The following is a 15,411-nucleotide window of genomic DNA, read 5'->3' as shown; positions in this document are numbered from 1 at the left end:
TGAGGAAGAGACAGCTGTGTCACCAGCATTTAGTTTTTTTAAAAAGGGGAACCAGAGGACCATGGTATGAACCCCTAAGAAGGCAGGGAGGGAGACAGAGTCCCCGCGCCCCTCAGCTGGCCTCAGAGTTGGCCACGAGCTCCTCCCCCAGTGCCACATGACACCCAGGGTTGCGAGGCCCCTGCGACTTTCCTGCCTCTGTGAGGCCTGACTCTGGGGACCCAGGGTGAGCTGCACCTCTGGGTCCTGCTCCTATAATTCCAAAGTGGCCTGTGCTGACCAGTCCTGGCCTCCCCCACAGTCATGTTTTCTTTCTAAATCTTAAACCTTCAACTGTTATCTACTTAGTCTGATTAGAAAACAAAAGACAAATTATTTTCCATCATTCCTATTGTTGTTATCTTGATGGTATTTACACGGGGATGATGTTACCCGTTTAGGAAACTAAAGCAAAACCCCGTCCACTTCCTCTGAACCTGTGCTGGCTGTTCAAAGCAAATGCTAGCATCAGCTGATCTCACATTCTGTCCTGCGGATGTCATCACTAGACTGAGATTATTTTCGGTATTTCTTCGGTTATTTACATTGTGTGTCTCTCCCCAAGGCCTGGAGAGGCTCCAAGGTGATCACAGCCTCTGGAACAAGGCCCATGCGAGAAGGTGCTGGGGAAGCAGACAGGGCCTGGACTTGAAATCTGTGACCGGGGCAGCCCCTCCCTGGGCTCTTTGAGCCCCCGTTTCCTGTCCGTATAATAGGGTAGAAATGGGGACACCCCTGCCCTTCAGCAGGTGGCATGAGGCTCAAGGGCAGGGAGGAGGCACTTGGACCTCTGAAAGTGCCCTCCTTATCATACAGTTTGGACATATGTCCCCACCAAATCTCATGCTGAAATGTATCCCCAAGTGCTGGAGGCAGGGCCTGGTGGGGTGTCTGGGTCATGGGGGTGGATCTCTCATGAGTGGCTTGGCGCCCTCCCCACGATAATCAGGGAGTTCTCACTCTTCTAGTTCATGTGAGGGCTGGTAGTTTCACGGATCTGGCACCTCGTCACTTCCCTCCTGCTCCCTCTCTCACCTGTGACACACCTATTCTCCCCTCACCTTTTGCCATGACTGGAAGCTTCCTGAGGCCTCACTAGAAACAGATGTAGACGCCTTACTTCTTATACAGCCTGCAGAACCATGAGCCAAGTAAACCTCTTTTTTATAAATTACCCAGCCTCGAGTATTCCTTATAGCAACACGATATGGACTAATACACCTCCCAGGACCCTGAGTGCAGCCGCACCCCGACACCTTCCTGCTGGCCCACGCTGCAGGGCAGGCAGCATGAGCCGGGCCAAGCCAGGCGCTGACACTCAATCAGTGTGTTCTGAGTGCATCAGCAAAGTGAGCAGCAAGAAGCCCCTCTTCAACAGGGCTGCTCCCCACAACGGATCTCTCATCTAGAGCCAAGGGGAGAGAAGAGGAGGAGGAGGACCACAGGTGGGCCTGAAGCACCGCACACTGGGTGGTTCTGGGCCGGACAGGCCTGTAACAAAACACAGCAGAAAGAAGGCTTTCCGACAAGGCCAGGGAGAGTTCAGGAAGAAGGCACAGATTCTAACCTGGGAGGCAGCAAGAGAGCACGTGGTGGAATCCCTTCCAGCAAAGCTGCCTGCTGTCCCCTGACCACTGTCCTTTTCTGAGAAGATGAGTTTTCCTTCCCTGGCTAGGGCTGGGAGGCCGTGCTCCTCCTGGCAGGGCTCAGGCCACATCTCTTGGAAGAGCACCTCAGCTAACCTTGGGCCCACGTGTCCTGGAAGCAGCTCTGAAGCCATCACCAGGCAGACCCACCCTGAGAAGGGATCAAGCACAGAGGCGGCCACTGCGGCCAACAGCACAGCTGGGCCCGGGCAGGGCTCCTCCCTCGGGACCTCCAGTGGCTCCTCAGCCTTGAGGTCACCTCTTTTTGGTGAGAGCTACTCTAGTCACACCGACTCAGTCGTGAACATGAGCAGCAGCCAGAAAGAGAGTAAGACAAAGAAGAAAGAGAAGCACCAGGCAACAGGAACCTGCACGCTCATCCATCCACAGACATCCACTGAGCACCTGCCATACGCTGGGCCCTGTGCATTCCGCCACAAGCAAGAGAGGCACCCCTGCCTTCGCAAAGCTCCCCTGCTAGTACAAGGACTCCGTCAAGATCCACAGGGACATGTTTAAAAATGCTAAGTGCCTAAGAGGGAAAAAGACAGGAAAAGGGGCAAGTGTGGTGGGGACAAGGGTAGGCACTGGCGGTGGGACTGACCTGTATGTGGAGAGGTCAGAGAAGGAAGGAGGGAGGGAGGGAGTGTGTCCTACTGTGGGGAGAGCGCTCCAGGCCAAGGAAACAGTACAAAGGCCTGAGGCAGGCTCACACTTGGCACGTTGGAACAGGGAGGCCAGTGGGGACTGAGCAGAGTGAGGAGGCAGAGTGCCAGGGATGGGGTCAGAGCAGTCACAGGGACAAGAATACCTGGGGCCACGTACATCCTAGTAAAGACTGGGTGTCTGCTGAGCATGCGGGGCAAAGCCAGTGGAAGGTTTTCCAGAGGAGGACAGCTCTGACCGCGACTCTCTCTGGCTGCTGGGTGGAGAACGGGTTAAAAAGAGCCAGAGGCAGGGGGCCAGTTACCACAAGAATCCAGGCGGGAAAACAGCAGGCGGAACCAGGGAGGCGGCAGTGGGGCTGGTGAGAAGCAACCTCGTTCCACGGTAAATGTGAACTGGAAAGGCAGGGGTGGTGGCAGAAGCACTGAATGGTCACGGCAGCTCTACCCCTGGCTGCAGGGACTGAGGCTGCCATAGAGCAAACACACCTCAGGTGCCTGCTATCTGCCCTGCCCCGGCAGTGCTGGGGAACAAGAGGAGCAAAGCTGGGTCCCCATCCTCGCAGCTGGGGGTGACACCCCGTAGAGACCTCACAGGCTGAGGCCCACGAGCAGAGTGGTACCAGCGCCACGCCTGGTAAGGGCTAGAGAGACCTGACTGAGGGAGGGCCGCTGAGACTGGCATCCAGATCCCAGGCAGCCGGCAGAGGCCTGAACGCAGGCCCGGGAAGTGGGGCCGGAGGGAGGGGGAGGCGGAGCCAGTGAGGCAGTTACTGCCAGCTCCGGGTTGCAGCTGCCTCGTTTGTAAAACGAGGCTGGGCCCAACGGTGTCTAAGCCACTTATCATCCTTCAAGGCCAAATCAAGTATCCCTGCTCTGCAAGGCTTTCCCTGGAGTGCTGCAGCCAGGCCGGCCCTGCTGCTCTACACGCCCTGGGCTGCCCATGGCCTCAGCTGGAGTTCTTATTCCTGGGATCCTCAAGTGTCGCTGTATTCACAGCTCTCCAGACACCCTCCCTCTGGACCCAGAGCTTCTCAGGGGTGAGGAAGGCAGGGCCTGGCTCCGTCTCAGCCTGTTCCCCGAGCTCCTCCAGCCTAGTGTCCAGCACATGGAAGGCTCTCTGTGAGGCCTGTGGAAAGAACACAGATCTCGGTGGCTTTCCCATGCTCCTGCCACAGCCAGAGACCTAGGTCTATGTGCTCGAGGCCTAGTTTCATTGGCATGAGACAGGGGAAGGGGGCCCACCAACGAGGCTTACTGTGGGTCCTCGTGAAGGCCTGTGAAGGGTGCCAGGAGGGGTCCTGGGCGAGGTGACCCTGGCAGTTGGCCCCTTCCTGACCACAGAAGCTGCAGAGAGTTCCAAAGACTGGCCCATCTGTAAAACTCGCCCACGAGACCGCTTATGACTGAGTGTGACTTCTCACCCGCTCCGTGCCCACTCGCATCTGAGGAACCGGGCTTGGAAGGACAGGTCTGCTGACTGGGTTCAGCTGTTGGAGGTGGTTTCGCTCACAGTCTAAGACAGCCGATTTATCTCCGTCTCTGCCCTCGTCCCCCATAAGGTCAGGGTGGTCCAGGCTGAACCACCTTTGGCAGAGGGTGGCTGCTGCCACAGCCCACACAGCCTCTCCCCATCTCCTCCCACTCTCGATGTTCCCAGGCAGTAGCTCTTGGGCAGCACCACCCAAGAGCTTATCTGGGCCCCCATTCAGGGAACCACCCCCCTCTGGAAACCACCTCTCGTTAAGGGGTGGAGACAGAAGGAATGCTGGTCCTGGCTGGCAGGCTGCAGAACCATGCTTGCTGTTATTTACCAGCGGATGGCCTCCCCTCCTCATTCACCAGGTGACCTCAAATCTCAGCTGAGCTCCTTCCTTCCAGCAAGTTCTCAGTCAAGGTCTGCTCCTGTGCCCTGTGGCCCCAGCCCGGGACGCCTCACAGAGCTTTGCTCTTGGGGGCTCTGAACACAGTTTGCCAAACCTGGGTGCTCAGTCCACAGCCCTATCTGTACATCAGGCCTCAAAAATGGTCATGGAAAGCAGGTCCTCACCAGTTCAGGGCTGAAGGTCCCGCATGCGATGGAGTCCACTCCCCGGGTGCTGAGGCTTTCACTTAGGATCATCACCATGATAAGGACCTCAGGCGCTGGGCTCCATCCCAGGGTGGGCATGAGCCATCTTCACTTGGGCAGACTTGGGGTGCGTACCTCCTGAATTGATGTCAGCAGAAATGGCTTCCCATTGGCCACATCCCCTTGGGGTGGGACCTTCTGGGAAATGGCCAAGTGTGGTCAACTCCCTGCTGGAAAGGCAAAAGAAAAGCAAAAAGATTCAGGACTACGGAAGACCGGGGCCCTGAGAGTCACCCCTCCCACGGTCCTGGAAACCCCATGGAACTGGAACCACCTCTCTGCTAAAGAAGATGCACTCTAGGAGAGTCGCTAAGGCCCAGAGTTACCTTCTCAGAGCCCCCACACTCCTGCAATGACAGCCTTGGGCTGCCTCATTTATAAAATGGCCTGATGGGCAGAACAACAGATCGGGGTCCAGCGACCTGATACCTTGAAGATCTATCTCAGGGTCTGGGTGGCTAACAATCTCCTGGCCCTGCAGTGTACTCAAGTCATGTGACGTACTAGCACTGAGCTGGCTTGCCAGGCAGCTTCAGCACACACCGGGAGGTGCTAAAGCAGGCCAAGGGTCGGAACACGCCTCATCCCCGCATCCAACACCAAAGAGGTCGGCCCTCAGGCAGCCAACTGGCAGCAGGGGACTGGCAGTCAGCATGCTGGCTCCCTTCCCTATCTAGTTATGAACAGGAGCTACTGGAACAATCAGGAGGGTCCATTTAAAAAGGCATACATTTGGCTGGGCGTGGTGGCTCCTGTCTATAATCCCAGCACTTTGGGAGGCGAAGGCAGGTGGATCACCTGAGGTCAGGAGTTAGAAACTAGCCTGGTCAACATGGTAAAACCCCGTCTCCACTAAAAATACAAAAAAATTAGCTGGCGTGGTGGTGTGTGCCTGTAATCGCAGCTACTCGGGAGGCTGAGGCAGGATAATCGCTTGAACCCAGGAGGCAGAGGTTGCAGTGAGCTGAGATTGCATCACTGCACTCAAGCTTGGGCAAGAAGAGTGAAACTCCGTGTCCCCCCCCACCCCAAAAAAAGGCATACATTTCTTGTCCTTGGAGGGACCACATTTCAACATCAACATCTTTGCAACACTGGGGGCCTTCAGAGCTTTGTCATCTTCCCCAGAATGAATTCAACTAAGTAAGCTTCCAGCAGTGATGGGACCCACTCACCATCGCCATTCTGCATAGGCCATCCACTTCCCCTCTCCAATAATCCACCATCATTTCCCAGCAAGCAAATGAAGAAAGAGCACACAGCCTTTGGTTCAGGTTTGAAAAATCCCTCCTTACAAACTCATGTCTCTGATTCTATTTCCCCATGCGGCTAAACCTTCAAAGAAAGTCACATGGATACAAGGAATCTGAAGATCACCATCGGAAAGTAAGAAATGATGATGATAATAGTATTAAATAGAAAAGAGCTCCTAATCTCTAATCAGAAACAAACTGTTCAGCACAAGAAAATGTTTTAGAATCTGCTGCTGTGTAAAAATTAATTGCACCCTGGTATTTACTTGCTGTCCAGATTGTAAATCATATTTTCCTGTTTACTTCGATTAGACTTTACAGTGGGTGTTATTGAAATTGCTCAATTACAGGCCAGCTGGCAAGCACAGGAAAATTACCTTCTACTGTTCTTCGAAAACAAGGTTCATCCAAAGTGCAAAAGCAGGGAAGGGGAGGAGGGAAATCAATACACATTTCAAGGCTTGACTGTTCAGGAAGGGCGCCCAGGGGAGTCTGAGGATCCCCAGGTCTCATTGAGAGACCTGATGCACAGGCTCAATATCACATTGATCCAGGAGTGACATGCTCTCACCAAGTGTGATCTGCTCAAGGAAAGAATTTCAGACCACTCGCCCAAGTTCTGGCCAGGCAGCTGAGCCAGAAACGCCTGTCAGCACCCACTGCAGGCTTAGCTCAGGAGCAGGCCAGAGAGGTGCTCCTGCACTCGCCTTTCAAAGGGGCCTTTTGTGCCTCCTCGGTGGTGGAGGCCTAATGGCGGCTGTCGTCTCTCTGCATGTGAGCCCCAATTCAGTTCTAGGGCAGCCAGTCATTGGCACAAGGCCTGGGAGGTGAGCTGTCTGTTCCCTCCTCCCCCATTTCCATCCTCTCTAGGAAGCCAGGTGGGCTCAGTAGCTACAGGCTCAGGTCTTGAGTCAAGCACAACTGGGTTGGAATCCCAGCTCCTGAAATATATGGCTTGAGGGGCCTTTGCCAAGTTATTCTCTGAACCTCAGTTTCCCTCTCTGTAAAACAGGTAAAATGGTGCCTGCCTCACCAGGTTACTGTAACTGATGAAAACAGCACCCAAGTGCTCTGCTCAGTGCCTCGCTCATCTGGGCTAGTGCTCAATCAACAGGAGCTACTGCTAGCAGTTTCATGGGAAAGGCTGGGAGTCCAGATCCTCTTCGCGGCCACAGACGTCCAAGCAGCCATCCTCTCAAATGTTTAAAGGGAAACAAGCTAAATTCCATCAACAAGGGCCTGGCTATTTGATGGTCCATCCCTCTGAGGAAGTAAGAGGAGGCCAGTAAGAATGAAACTGTGCAAGTCTATCGCCATGGGAACACATCAGCCTATCCAGACACAGCTCCGCATGGAGCAGGAAGCCAGACGGAGGCAAAGATGGGGCACCCCAGCTCTCTCCAGCTCCATCCCCAGCAGAGTCCAGACAAGGAGCCAGGGCTCAGAGAGGCGGCAGAAGCACCAGAAGCGCCCGGGTAACTGGGCGGTCAGCACACATGGCAGGCATGGAAAGGAGAAGGCAGGTGTGGCACAATCCCTGCCCTGGGGGTCTCAGAGAGTACAGTGACCCAGGCACCACATTCCAGAGGCAGGCAGAAGGGGATGTGACGTCGGACGTGGGTCTTAAAGACTCTTTCGCACGGGGGGGCCAAGCCCAAGAATGGGGACAACCTAGATGCCTACAAACTGGGGAAATGGTTAAATAAATGACAGTGTTGTTATGTAAGGAAATACCATGTGGCCTTCAAAACTATTTTAATGAGGCAGTTCAAACTGCGAATATAAAACAATCTCCAAGAAACGCCATAATGTGACAAAGGCAAGAAGAGTGAGTCCGCCAGCCTGAGTGATAGAGCAAGTCTCCACCTCAAAAAAGAAAAAAGAGGGCGTCCAGCATGGTCCCACATGGCGGGTGCCTTGAGAAGGGCACGACGGTTCCAGAGAGGAGCTTTGTCCAGCCCCCTGTGCAGTTTGAATATTCCAGCCCACGCTGGCCCATGGTACTTTTAGTTCTTAAAAAACAGGCAAGATTTCATCAGGAAGGGCAGGGCACCCAGGCAGAGGGAAGGGTGTAAGCAAGGCGTGGCCGCTGGCCCGGACTCGGAGTATGGGAATGGTGAGCATGCTGGTGGCTGGCACACAGGGCACACAGAGGGCACTGCAGCAGGATGGGAGCCAGAGACAGACTCAAACCAGACCCAGGGCTCTGAATGCCACATTCAAAGGAGACGTCATCATGCAGCTGTGGGGGCTCCCAAAGGAGGTTAGAAGCTGGAGGTGGCTGCTTTGATCTGTTGGGAGAGCAATTTTTTTCTGAACCCTTTGCAACACCTACCACAATCCCTCGCATACCCTAACAGCTCAATACACATCTCTGGAATCAAGCTAAATTACAGCGACATCTGAAATGATCTGGGCACATTCTCAGAATTTGTGAGGCGAATCCAAACCAACACAGCCCAGCACGCTCTGGGATTTCCTGGGATTCCTATGATCTGTGGCCCCGGCCTAGCCAATTTCACTGGGGAATGCCAGGACCAGGCCAGAGACTTACAGCCCAGTCTGCAAACAGGGTCAGGGTCTTTTCGAAGAGAAGCTGGGGTGGGGGAGGGTGCTATGGCCATGGAAAAGATAATAACTGGGTGATCCCACAGTGGGCAAAGCCCTCCTGGAGGCCACCTCTGAAGCCCAGACCCTGCTGTGGTCTAGTGGGTTTTCTCTTAACCTATATGAAGAAAAACTTCTATCTATTGAGCACCTACTATGTACCAGGCACTTTACACACATTAGCCACAAGCCAGGTTCAATTAGCCCCATTTTACAGCCATATATAGCAATTCACCCAGTCCAGGTTCAAAGCTGGGATCTGAACCCTGGTAGGCCAGCACCTAGGTCTGCACTGCCCACCAGTGCCTCGCCTCTCCATCCCCCCAAAAAACCCTTCAAATGCCCATTCAAACAACTACCAGCAAGAGTTCTTAGCATTTATTCCAGAGAGATTAAGATATACATTCACACGAAACCCACACACAAATGTTCGTAACAGCTCTTTCTTCATAATAGCCAAAACCAGGAAATACTCCAGAGGCCCTTCACTGGGTGAATAACTAAACAAGTGTGGCAGGGACAGCCGCACTGTGGAATACTACCCGCCAATAAAAAGGAACCAACCAGAGACACGCAGCAGAGAGCCTCCAGAGACTCGGGCAGGGTGAAAGAGCCAGTCCCCAAAGGCTTGCTATTCTAGGAGTCCATTTATGTCCCTTTCTTCAAATGACAAAATTACCGAATGAACGAAGAGATGAATGGTTGTCAGGGGTTGGGGAGGGGTCGTGGGAGCAGGAGGGACGCGGACGTGGCTATGAAAAGGCAGCAGGAGGGATCCTTGGAGACGGAGATGTTCTGTGTCTCGACTGTATCTGTGACAATTTTCTGCTTGTGACACTGCATTAGTCTGGCAGGATGTTACCGTTAGGGGGCAGTGAGTAGGGGGTATGCGAGATTTCTCTGTATTATTTCCTGTAACTGCATGAGTGTAAAATGATCTCAACATAAAAAATATAAATAAACCCCAATCTATGCATTTATCAAAATTCATAGAACTAAACACCAAAAGACTGGATTATGCTATATATAAAATTTTACAACTTTTTTAAAGCCCACTGATTATACCAGGGAGACCACGTGCCAGGGGAGGTGGGGGGAGTGTGTGTGTGCTGTAGAATTTGGCAGCCCTGGTCTTCGCCTTCAAATCACTTGGCTTTAGTTTCCTCATCTTTAAAATGGGGGTGAGGCTGGTCACAGTGGCTCACACCAGTAATCCCAGCATTTGAGAAGCTGAGGCAAGAGGACTGCTTGAGGCCAGGGGTTCAAGACCAGCCTAGGCAACACAGCAAGACCCCCGTCTCTACAAAAAGTAAAAACTAAAATAATTGGCCAGGCGTGGGAGTGTATGCCTGTAGTCCCAGCTACGTGGAAGTCTGAGGCAAAACTGCTTGAGCCCCAGAGTTTGAGGTTACAAATGAGCTGTGATCACGCTACTGCACTCCAGCCTGGGTGACCAGAGAGAGGCCTAATTATTTCAAAAGAAATAATTAGGCTGGGCTCAGTGGCTCATGCCTGTAATCCCAGCATTTTGGGAGACTAAGGTGAGTGGATCACTTGAAGTCAGAGTTAAAGAACAGCCTGGCCAACATGGTGAAACCCCATCTCTACTAAAAATACAAAAATTAGCTGGGCGTGGTGGTGCATACCTGTAATCCCAGCTACTCAGGAGGCTGAGGCAGGAGAAACACTTGAAATTGGGAAGCGGAGACTGCAGTGAGCCAAGACCGCACCACTGTACTCCAGCAGGGACAACAGAGACCCGTCTCAAAAAATCATCATCATTAATTAATTAAATAAACACAATGGGGATAATACCTTTGCCCTCGTGCTGCTGATCTAAATAAGAAAATGCATATGAAAGAGCTCAGCACAGAGAAGGCCGGGCATTGGTGTCCTTCCCCTTTGCACAAGTAGCCAGCGGGTGGGCGCTTCTCATCAGCCTCGCACCTCTGCAGCGGCTTTCCTTGCCCTGTATTTAGTCTCGTACTGTCACATCCCAGTCGTCAAGTTCACCTCCTGCCTCTCTCCTGTGACTCCCTGGGAAGTGCTCATGAGAGCAGGCCTCCAGCCTGCCTCCACTGGGGCTACCCAGTATCTGCCAAAGGAGGGCTGGGTGAGGGTCTCCCCTTGGCTGGCACCCCAACCTGATCATGGGGATGCAGCGCTCTGGCTCAACCCCAGGAGCCTCTACTCAGCGACTCATCTTCACCAGGATTTCCACTGAAAAGAGCAAAAGGCAAAGTCAGACTTTCCACTGATCTGTGATCCCACTTCCCTTACTACGTTTATGCTCCCTGGGTGCACATACGGTGGCAGAGGGCCCCTGCCCACCTCCCAAGTCCTCACCCCAAGAATGCATCTGCCTAAGAACAGCCCTGAACTCGCCAGCATTGTGCCCAAAGCAAGGCCTATGCGTGGAAGGGCACACACAGGCCCAGAGCCCATCTCCACCCCCATGAGCCCCACACAGCCAGACTTCCAGCCACAGCCCTCCACCCTCACCTCCATTCCCATCTCTCTGGGCGTCCACCACAGGCTAGGTTCTTCTCAGCTGATCCTCTCACATTCCTATGAATAGGCATTATTGTTGGTAGTATGAACATTTTCCAGATGGGAAGATTGAGGCTCCAAGAAAAGAAATCAAGTAATTTGTCCAACATCCTACAGCTAGCAGGGGCAAGGCCCCGATTCAAATCCAGGCCTTCCTCCCCAGGCCGCTCTGTCTCTGACACCACAGAAACAGGGGGACAGCTTTGCTCTCACACAACTCCTTGCTAACACAAACTTTTCTTGTTTTTGTTCTACGGTCTTCAGTGTGTCTTCATTTGTTTGCAGCCCTTGAACACAGCTGTCTGATATCACCGTGGCCTGGGACTCTCAGCTTCCAGCAAGTGGGAGCCCCACCTGCCTCATCCACTTCAAAAGAGGATTGCATGCTAATGAATTAATACATACGAGAAACTGCTGCAAACTCTACAATCCTATATAAATCTTAAGAAGATGAGAGGAGTTTACCAAATGCTCTGTAATGCATTTTGAAGGGCTATCCCTTAAAAGAAACTGACCATACTGGACATCATCAAGACAAACTTTTCCTTCTTCCAGCATCTTTATTTAGCCTGTACTTACTACTTGCACATGTTAGTTTCACAGTTAATTTTACCACCTTAAAAACAGGACTCAGATCAAAACCTAAACATAAACTTAGCCACTGACAGGGATTTTCCTGATGGCTCACGGAAGTCACTGCTCTCAGAGCTTCCATTTCCCCCTCCCATTAAGCAAAGGAAATGGGAGGGAAGACGGCATTTCCACAGGTCTTCTGCGAAGGCCCTGTGTACTTTTAAACTTTCACAGCTTCAGTTGTTGGTGTGACAAAAGCAACCTGTAGATGGAATCCAGAAGCAAGTGTATGAGCATCTGGGGAAGTGTGCTGCTTGGTGGGTCACGTTGTCTCCTGACAAATTCTGTGACAACCCAAAAGTGCGAGGAGGGTTCCGAGGGGAGCCGAATGCTACGGTCAAGCTCCATCTCCACCAAGACAAAGGGATTTAATCTGCTTGGGGACACTTCTGCTTGCTGATTTTATATAATAACTAAACCATCTGTATCTAAAGGATAAAAGTTGAAAGCTGCCTAAGAACTTTACCCAGGGCCTCTACTTTCCCAGACTAAGCTGATATTGGAAAGAGAGTCCGGTGTTCCAACCAGAGGACAGGGCCCACAAACATGCAGCTTCCGTATTACAGGGAACGTTTCAACAACTCCCACAGCCCAGGTGCCCATATCTTCAGGTCCCACTGAGAAGCAACTAACAGACAGACCTGCCAGCACCGCCTTCCACATACAGAAAAGGAGAGGCAAAGAAAACCTCTTCTGTCAATACTTTGCTAGTTCTATTAGCAGAAATAACAGGTGACACAGAGCCGACCTTTTAATGTAGCATGAGGAAAATATTAGCCATAGCAACAGGGCCAGGCCCTGTGCTTACTGTATCCTCAGAGTATCCCTATCAGAGGCAGCTACTGTTATCCCATTTTACAGAGGGGGAAATTGAGGCCTGGGCCCAAGGTCACCCGGTTGTGAACGAGCACAGACTCGACCCACATCTACTGAACTCCAAAGTCTTTGTATTAATCCCTGGACCCCACTACTCCAGGACCTGTAAGTTTCACTGTAATTATCCGTTAAGTACTTGATTTGTCAGCTAAATGATCAAATGCCAAAGCAGACACTAATTTTGCAATACACACACTCTCTAATACAGCCCATCCCGAGGTGCCCCAGCCAAACATCAACCTTCTGGAACTGATGTTGAAAGATGGCACGAGGGCTTCCACTGCAGGCAGGAAAAATTGGCAGATGACGAGTATCTCGGAGAGGGTACAAGTGGGACAGGAAGCTGTCACCTTCCATCCTTAACTGCATGGAGATGCAGCCACACTGGGTCATCTGCAGAAGGTGAAGTGTCTCCCAGGAAGCTCAGGGTGCTCCTGGGCCTGAAGGGAGTCACAGTGACTTCTACCTGTATCCATCTGTCCCTCTCTCCCCAGGCCCTGTGCCTCCTGCCTCTGCCTCTGCCACAGCCACCCTGCCCTTCTCTCAAAGTTCATTCCTAGGTTGTTTGTGGGGAGCCCTCTCCCTCCCCTCCATGTGTGCAGCCTAGGTGTGAACCTCCCTCGGTCATCCAGTGGCCTCAGCACAGAGACTGCCCACAGCAGCAGCCTGATTGCTATCTATCTGCTACGCCAGTATCACAGCGAGAGCACTGAACTTGAGTCCATGCTCAGCCCAGCTCAGTCCCAGAGGAGCTGCAGGGCCCTGGCTGAGTTATGTATCTTTGCTCAGCTTTCTGCCTTAGTAACATGTAAGAAGTTACTCTTGTTGTGCCCACCTCAGTTATAAGTTAAGGAGGTAATGCCCCGTAAGGTGGGGGCACTACAAAAATATCCCTAAAGCACTGAAATCCTTAGGTAGGCACAATTCCTAGCAGAGCATAGGCCCTTATTAAATGCTCATAAATTGGACAAAAACATCTCGCCTTCACAGCTACACCATTAGCTTCTAGGGGCCAAGAAAATGCTTTTGAGTCCTCCAAGTACCTTGCTCCTCCAACTGGGCTGGTGGGCATTTCAGGGCTAGTGAGACTGGCTGGCTGCAAGCATGAGGCAGCTGCTGTCCTTAGACAGAAACGGCATCCTCAGCCCTCCCTCATCCCTCTCTCCACAGGAAGGTACGTCCTTGGAGGTGCTTTCCTCAGTGACTGGGGCGAAAACATATTCCCCAAACTAGTCCTTCAAGTAATCAAAGGCCGCCAAAGGCCACACTTGGGGAAGGACTGGGAGTCTCACTACACAGCTTGAAAGAGACCTGACCTATGCCCCTGGCTGAACAAAGTGCCCCAGGCTCCCCTATGTCTCCTTAATGGAATGGAAAAAAACAAAACAAGACAAAACCGTAAAATGAGCTGAACCAAATCGGAACTCTGTTCTTCTGGACTTTTCAGAGACTCTCACAATGCTGTAGGGATTTTCTGCTTTTTAAAGTAAATAACATTTTAAGAGGAGGGGGAGGAATGACATTCTTCAGGGACATAAAACTGCTGAGAGCCAAAGTCAATCTGACCACGGGAATGAGACGGCCATGTCGGTTCTTGAAACCAAAGCCAAGTGCACGCATGACTTGTCAAGAGTTTGTTTATCAATGAAAAATAACTGACAGACGAGTTTCCTATCAGCACTCCTGTAATTCTCACTACCGTTCATGTCATTTAACCACCCCACGCTATGAAAGAAGAACTTGCTATAGACTAGAAGTTGCCTGACACGCTCGAGAGGAAGGAGATGAGGGGCAAGAGGCACGGAGAGAGACTCACCTTACCAAGTGGCCACAGAGCTGGATGCTGCCTTCTCCTCCAAGCCAGGGCACGGGAAAGAACGGGAAGAGAACCAGAGGACAGTGAGGGGACCGCAGCAGGCCCCAGCGATAACCTACTATCATGTTAAGTCACTTGGCCTAAGACGACCATGACCTGTTCTTCAGTCGGACCTGTTTATAAGTATACTGAACTGACTCAAACCGTGACCAAAAACCAACAGAAGAGGGTTTAAAACACATTTAGAAACAAAAATGGAAAGGCCCAAACAAAAGGCTGTGTGACCTAGGTGGAGGAAGCGGCACTCAGGGGACGGGGCTCTGGGCCCGACAGTGCCACTTACCAGCTCTGCCCCGTTTGCCAAGTAAGTTCCCCTCTTGGAGCCTCAGTTCCCTCACGTGTCAAAGGGATTCTGGGCCAGAGCAGCTCCGTTTATGACTAGTGAGACTGACTGCAGTCACATACCAGCTGTGTGGCTTTAGCCAGGTCTTTATGCCTCTCTGGGCCTCAGTTTCCTCACTTGTAATAGGCAAATGGCAACTCTGGAGAGAGCGTGAAAATCACTAGATTTGAAGGTGCTGAATGAACTATGAGAAAGGACAGTCAGCTGGTGACGCCTGTCCTGGAGCACCTGCTATGCTGGCTGTTGCAGGCCCGCCTTCCCAGTCCTACTCAGACCTGACCTGCAGTTCAAGATCCCAGGAAACTGGACAGTAGCAAAGGCCAAATCCTTACTTGCTGCTATCAAGTGCCCTGGCTGTGACCTTCCACAGAGCAGAGTCAGGAGCAGGAGACCACAGTGACATTCCTGCCTTGGGCGGGACAGGGGAAGGGGAGGTGGTGTTGCAGAAGCAGCCCCTTCTCTGACACATCCATGGGGTTAGGATGGGGGTGTATGCGTGATTGCATTTTCCGAGCTCAATCCTTCTGCACACAGGGGCATCTTGGTGTCTTTTGGTGAAGCTAACAACAACCTGATTTAGAGGAGTTATTGGAGAGCCAGAAGTTAGCCACTGGCCAGTTTTGACATCTTCATCATCTACCTCTCAGAACAAGAATCTCCTTCTCCTTTACAAAATGTTTATGGGCTCTCAGACAGCAACACTCCCCCTCCTGCAGGACAATCCACCCCAGCCCAGGCTACACACACAGCCTTCCTACCAGGGCAGCTCCAGCCACTCAGCAGGCAAGGAGA

At 52.2% G+C, this 15,411-nt stretch overlaps 2 protein-coding genes across 3 annotated transcripts in view; both read right to left on the bottom strand.

Annotated features, from left to right (window-relative positions):
- FAM53B (family with sequence similarity 53 member B) overlaps positions 1-4,520 on the bottom strand; it is an 82,583-nt gene extending 78,063 nt beyond the window's left edge. The window contains exon 1 of the mRNA XM_012453395.3: positions 4,401-4,520. Coding sequence (XP_012308818.1) covers positions 4,401-4,520 — 120 coding nt within the window. The remainder of the gene's footprint in view (positions 1-4,400) is intronic.
- A 46-nt stretch (positions 4,521-4,566) lies between these two features.
- The window catches only part of EEF1AKMT2 (EEF1A lysine methyltransferase 2), a 73,884-nt gene continuing 63,039 nt past the window's right edge, over positions 4,567-15,411 (bottom strand). The window contains exon 7 of one of the 2 annotated variants that reach the window (XM_064373752.1): positions 4,567-4,651. The gene's annotated coding sequence lies outside the window, so the exon portion shown is untranslated. Of the gene's footprint in view, positions 4,652-5,729; positions 5,817-15,411 lie in introns of those variants that run through there. The other variant, XM_064373753.1, reaches the window with a different exon arrangement.

Source organism: Aotus nancymaae, unplaced genomic scaffold (genome assembly GCF_030222135.1).
Source record: "Aotus nancymaae isolate 86718 unplaced genomic scaffold, 86718_ANA_hifiasm-v0.15.2.pri h1tg000010l, whole genome shotgun sequence".
NCBI classification, from domain to species: Eukaryota; Metazoa; Chordata; class Mammalia; order Primates; family Aotidae; genus Aotus; species Aotus nancymaae.
Note: the sequence above shows the minus strand (reverse complement) of the source record. Positions and strands in the feature narration are given on the sequence as shown.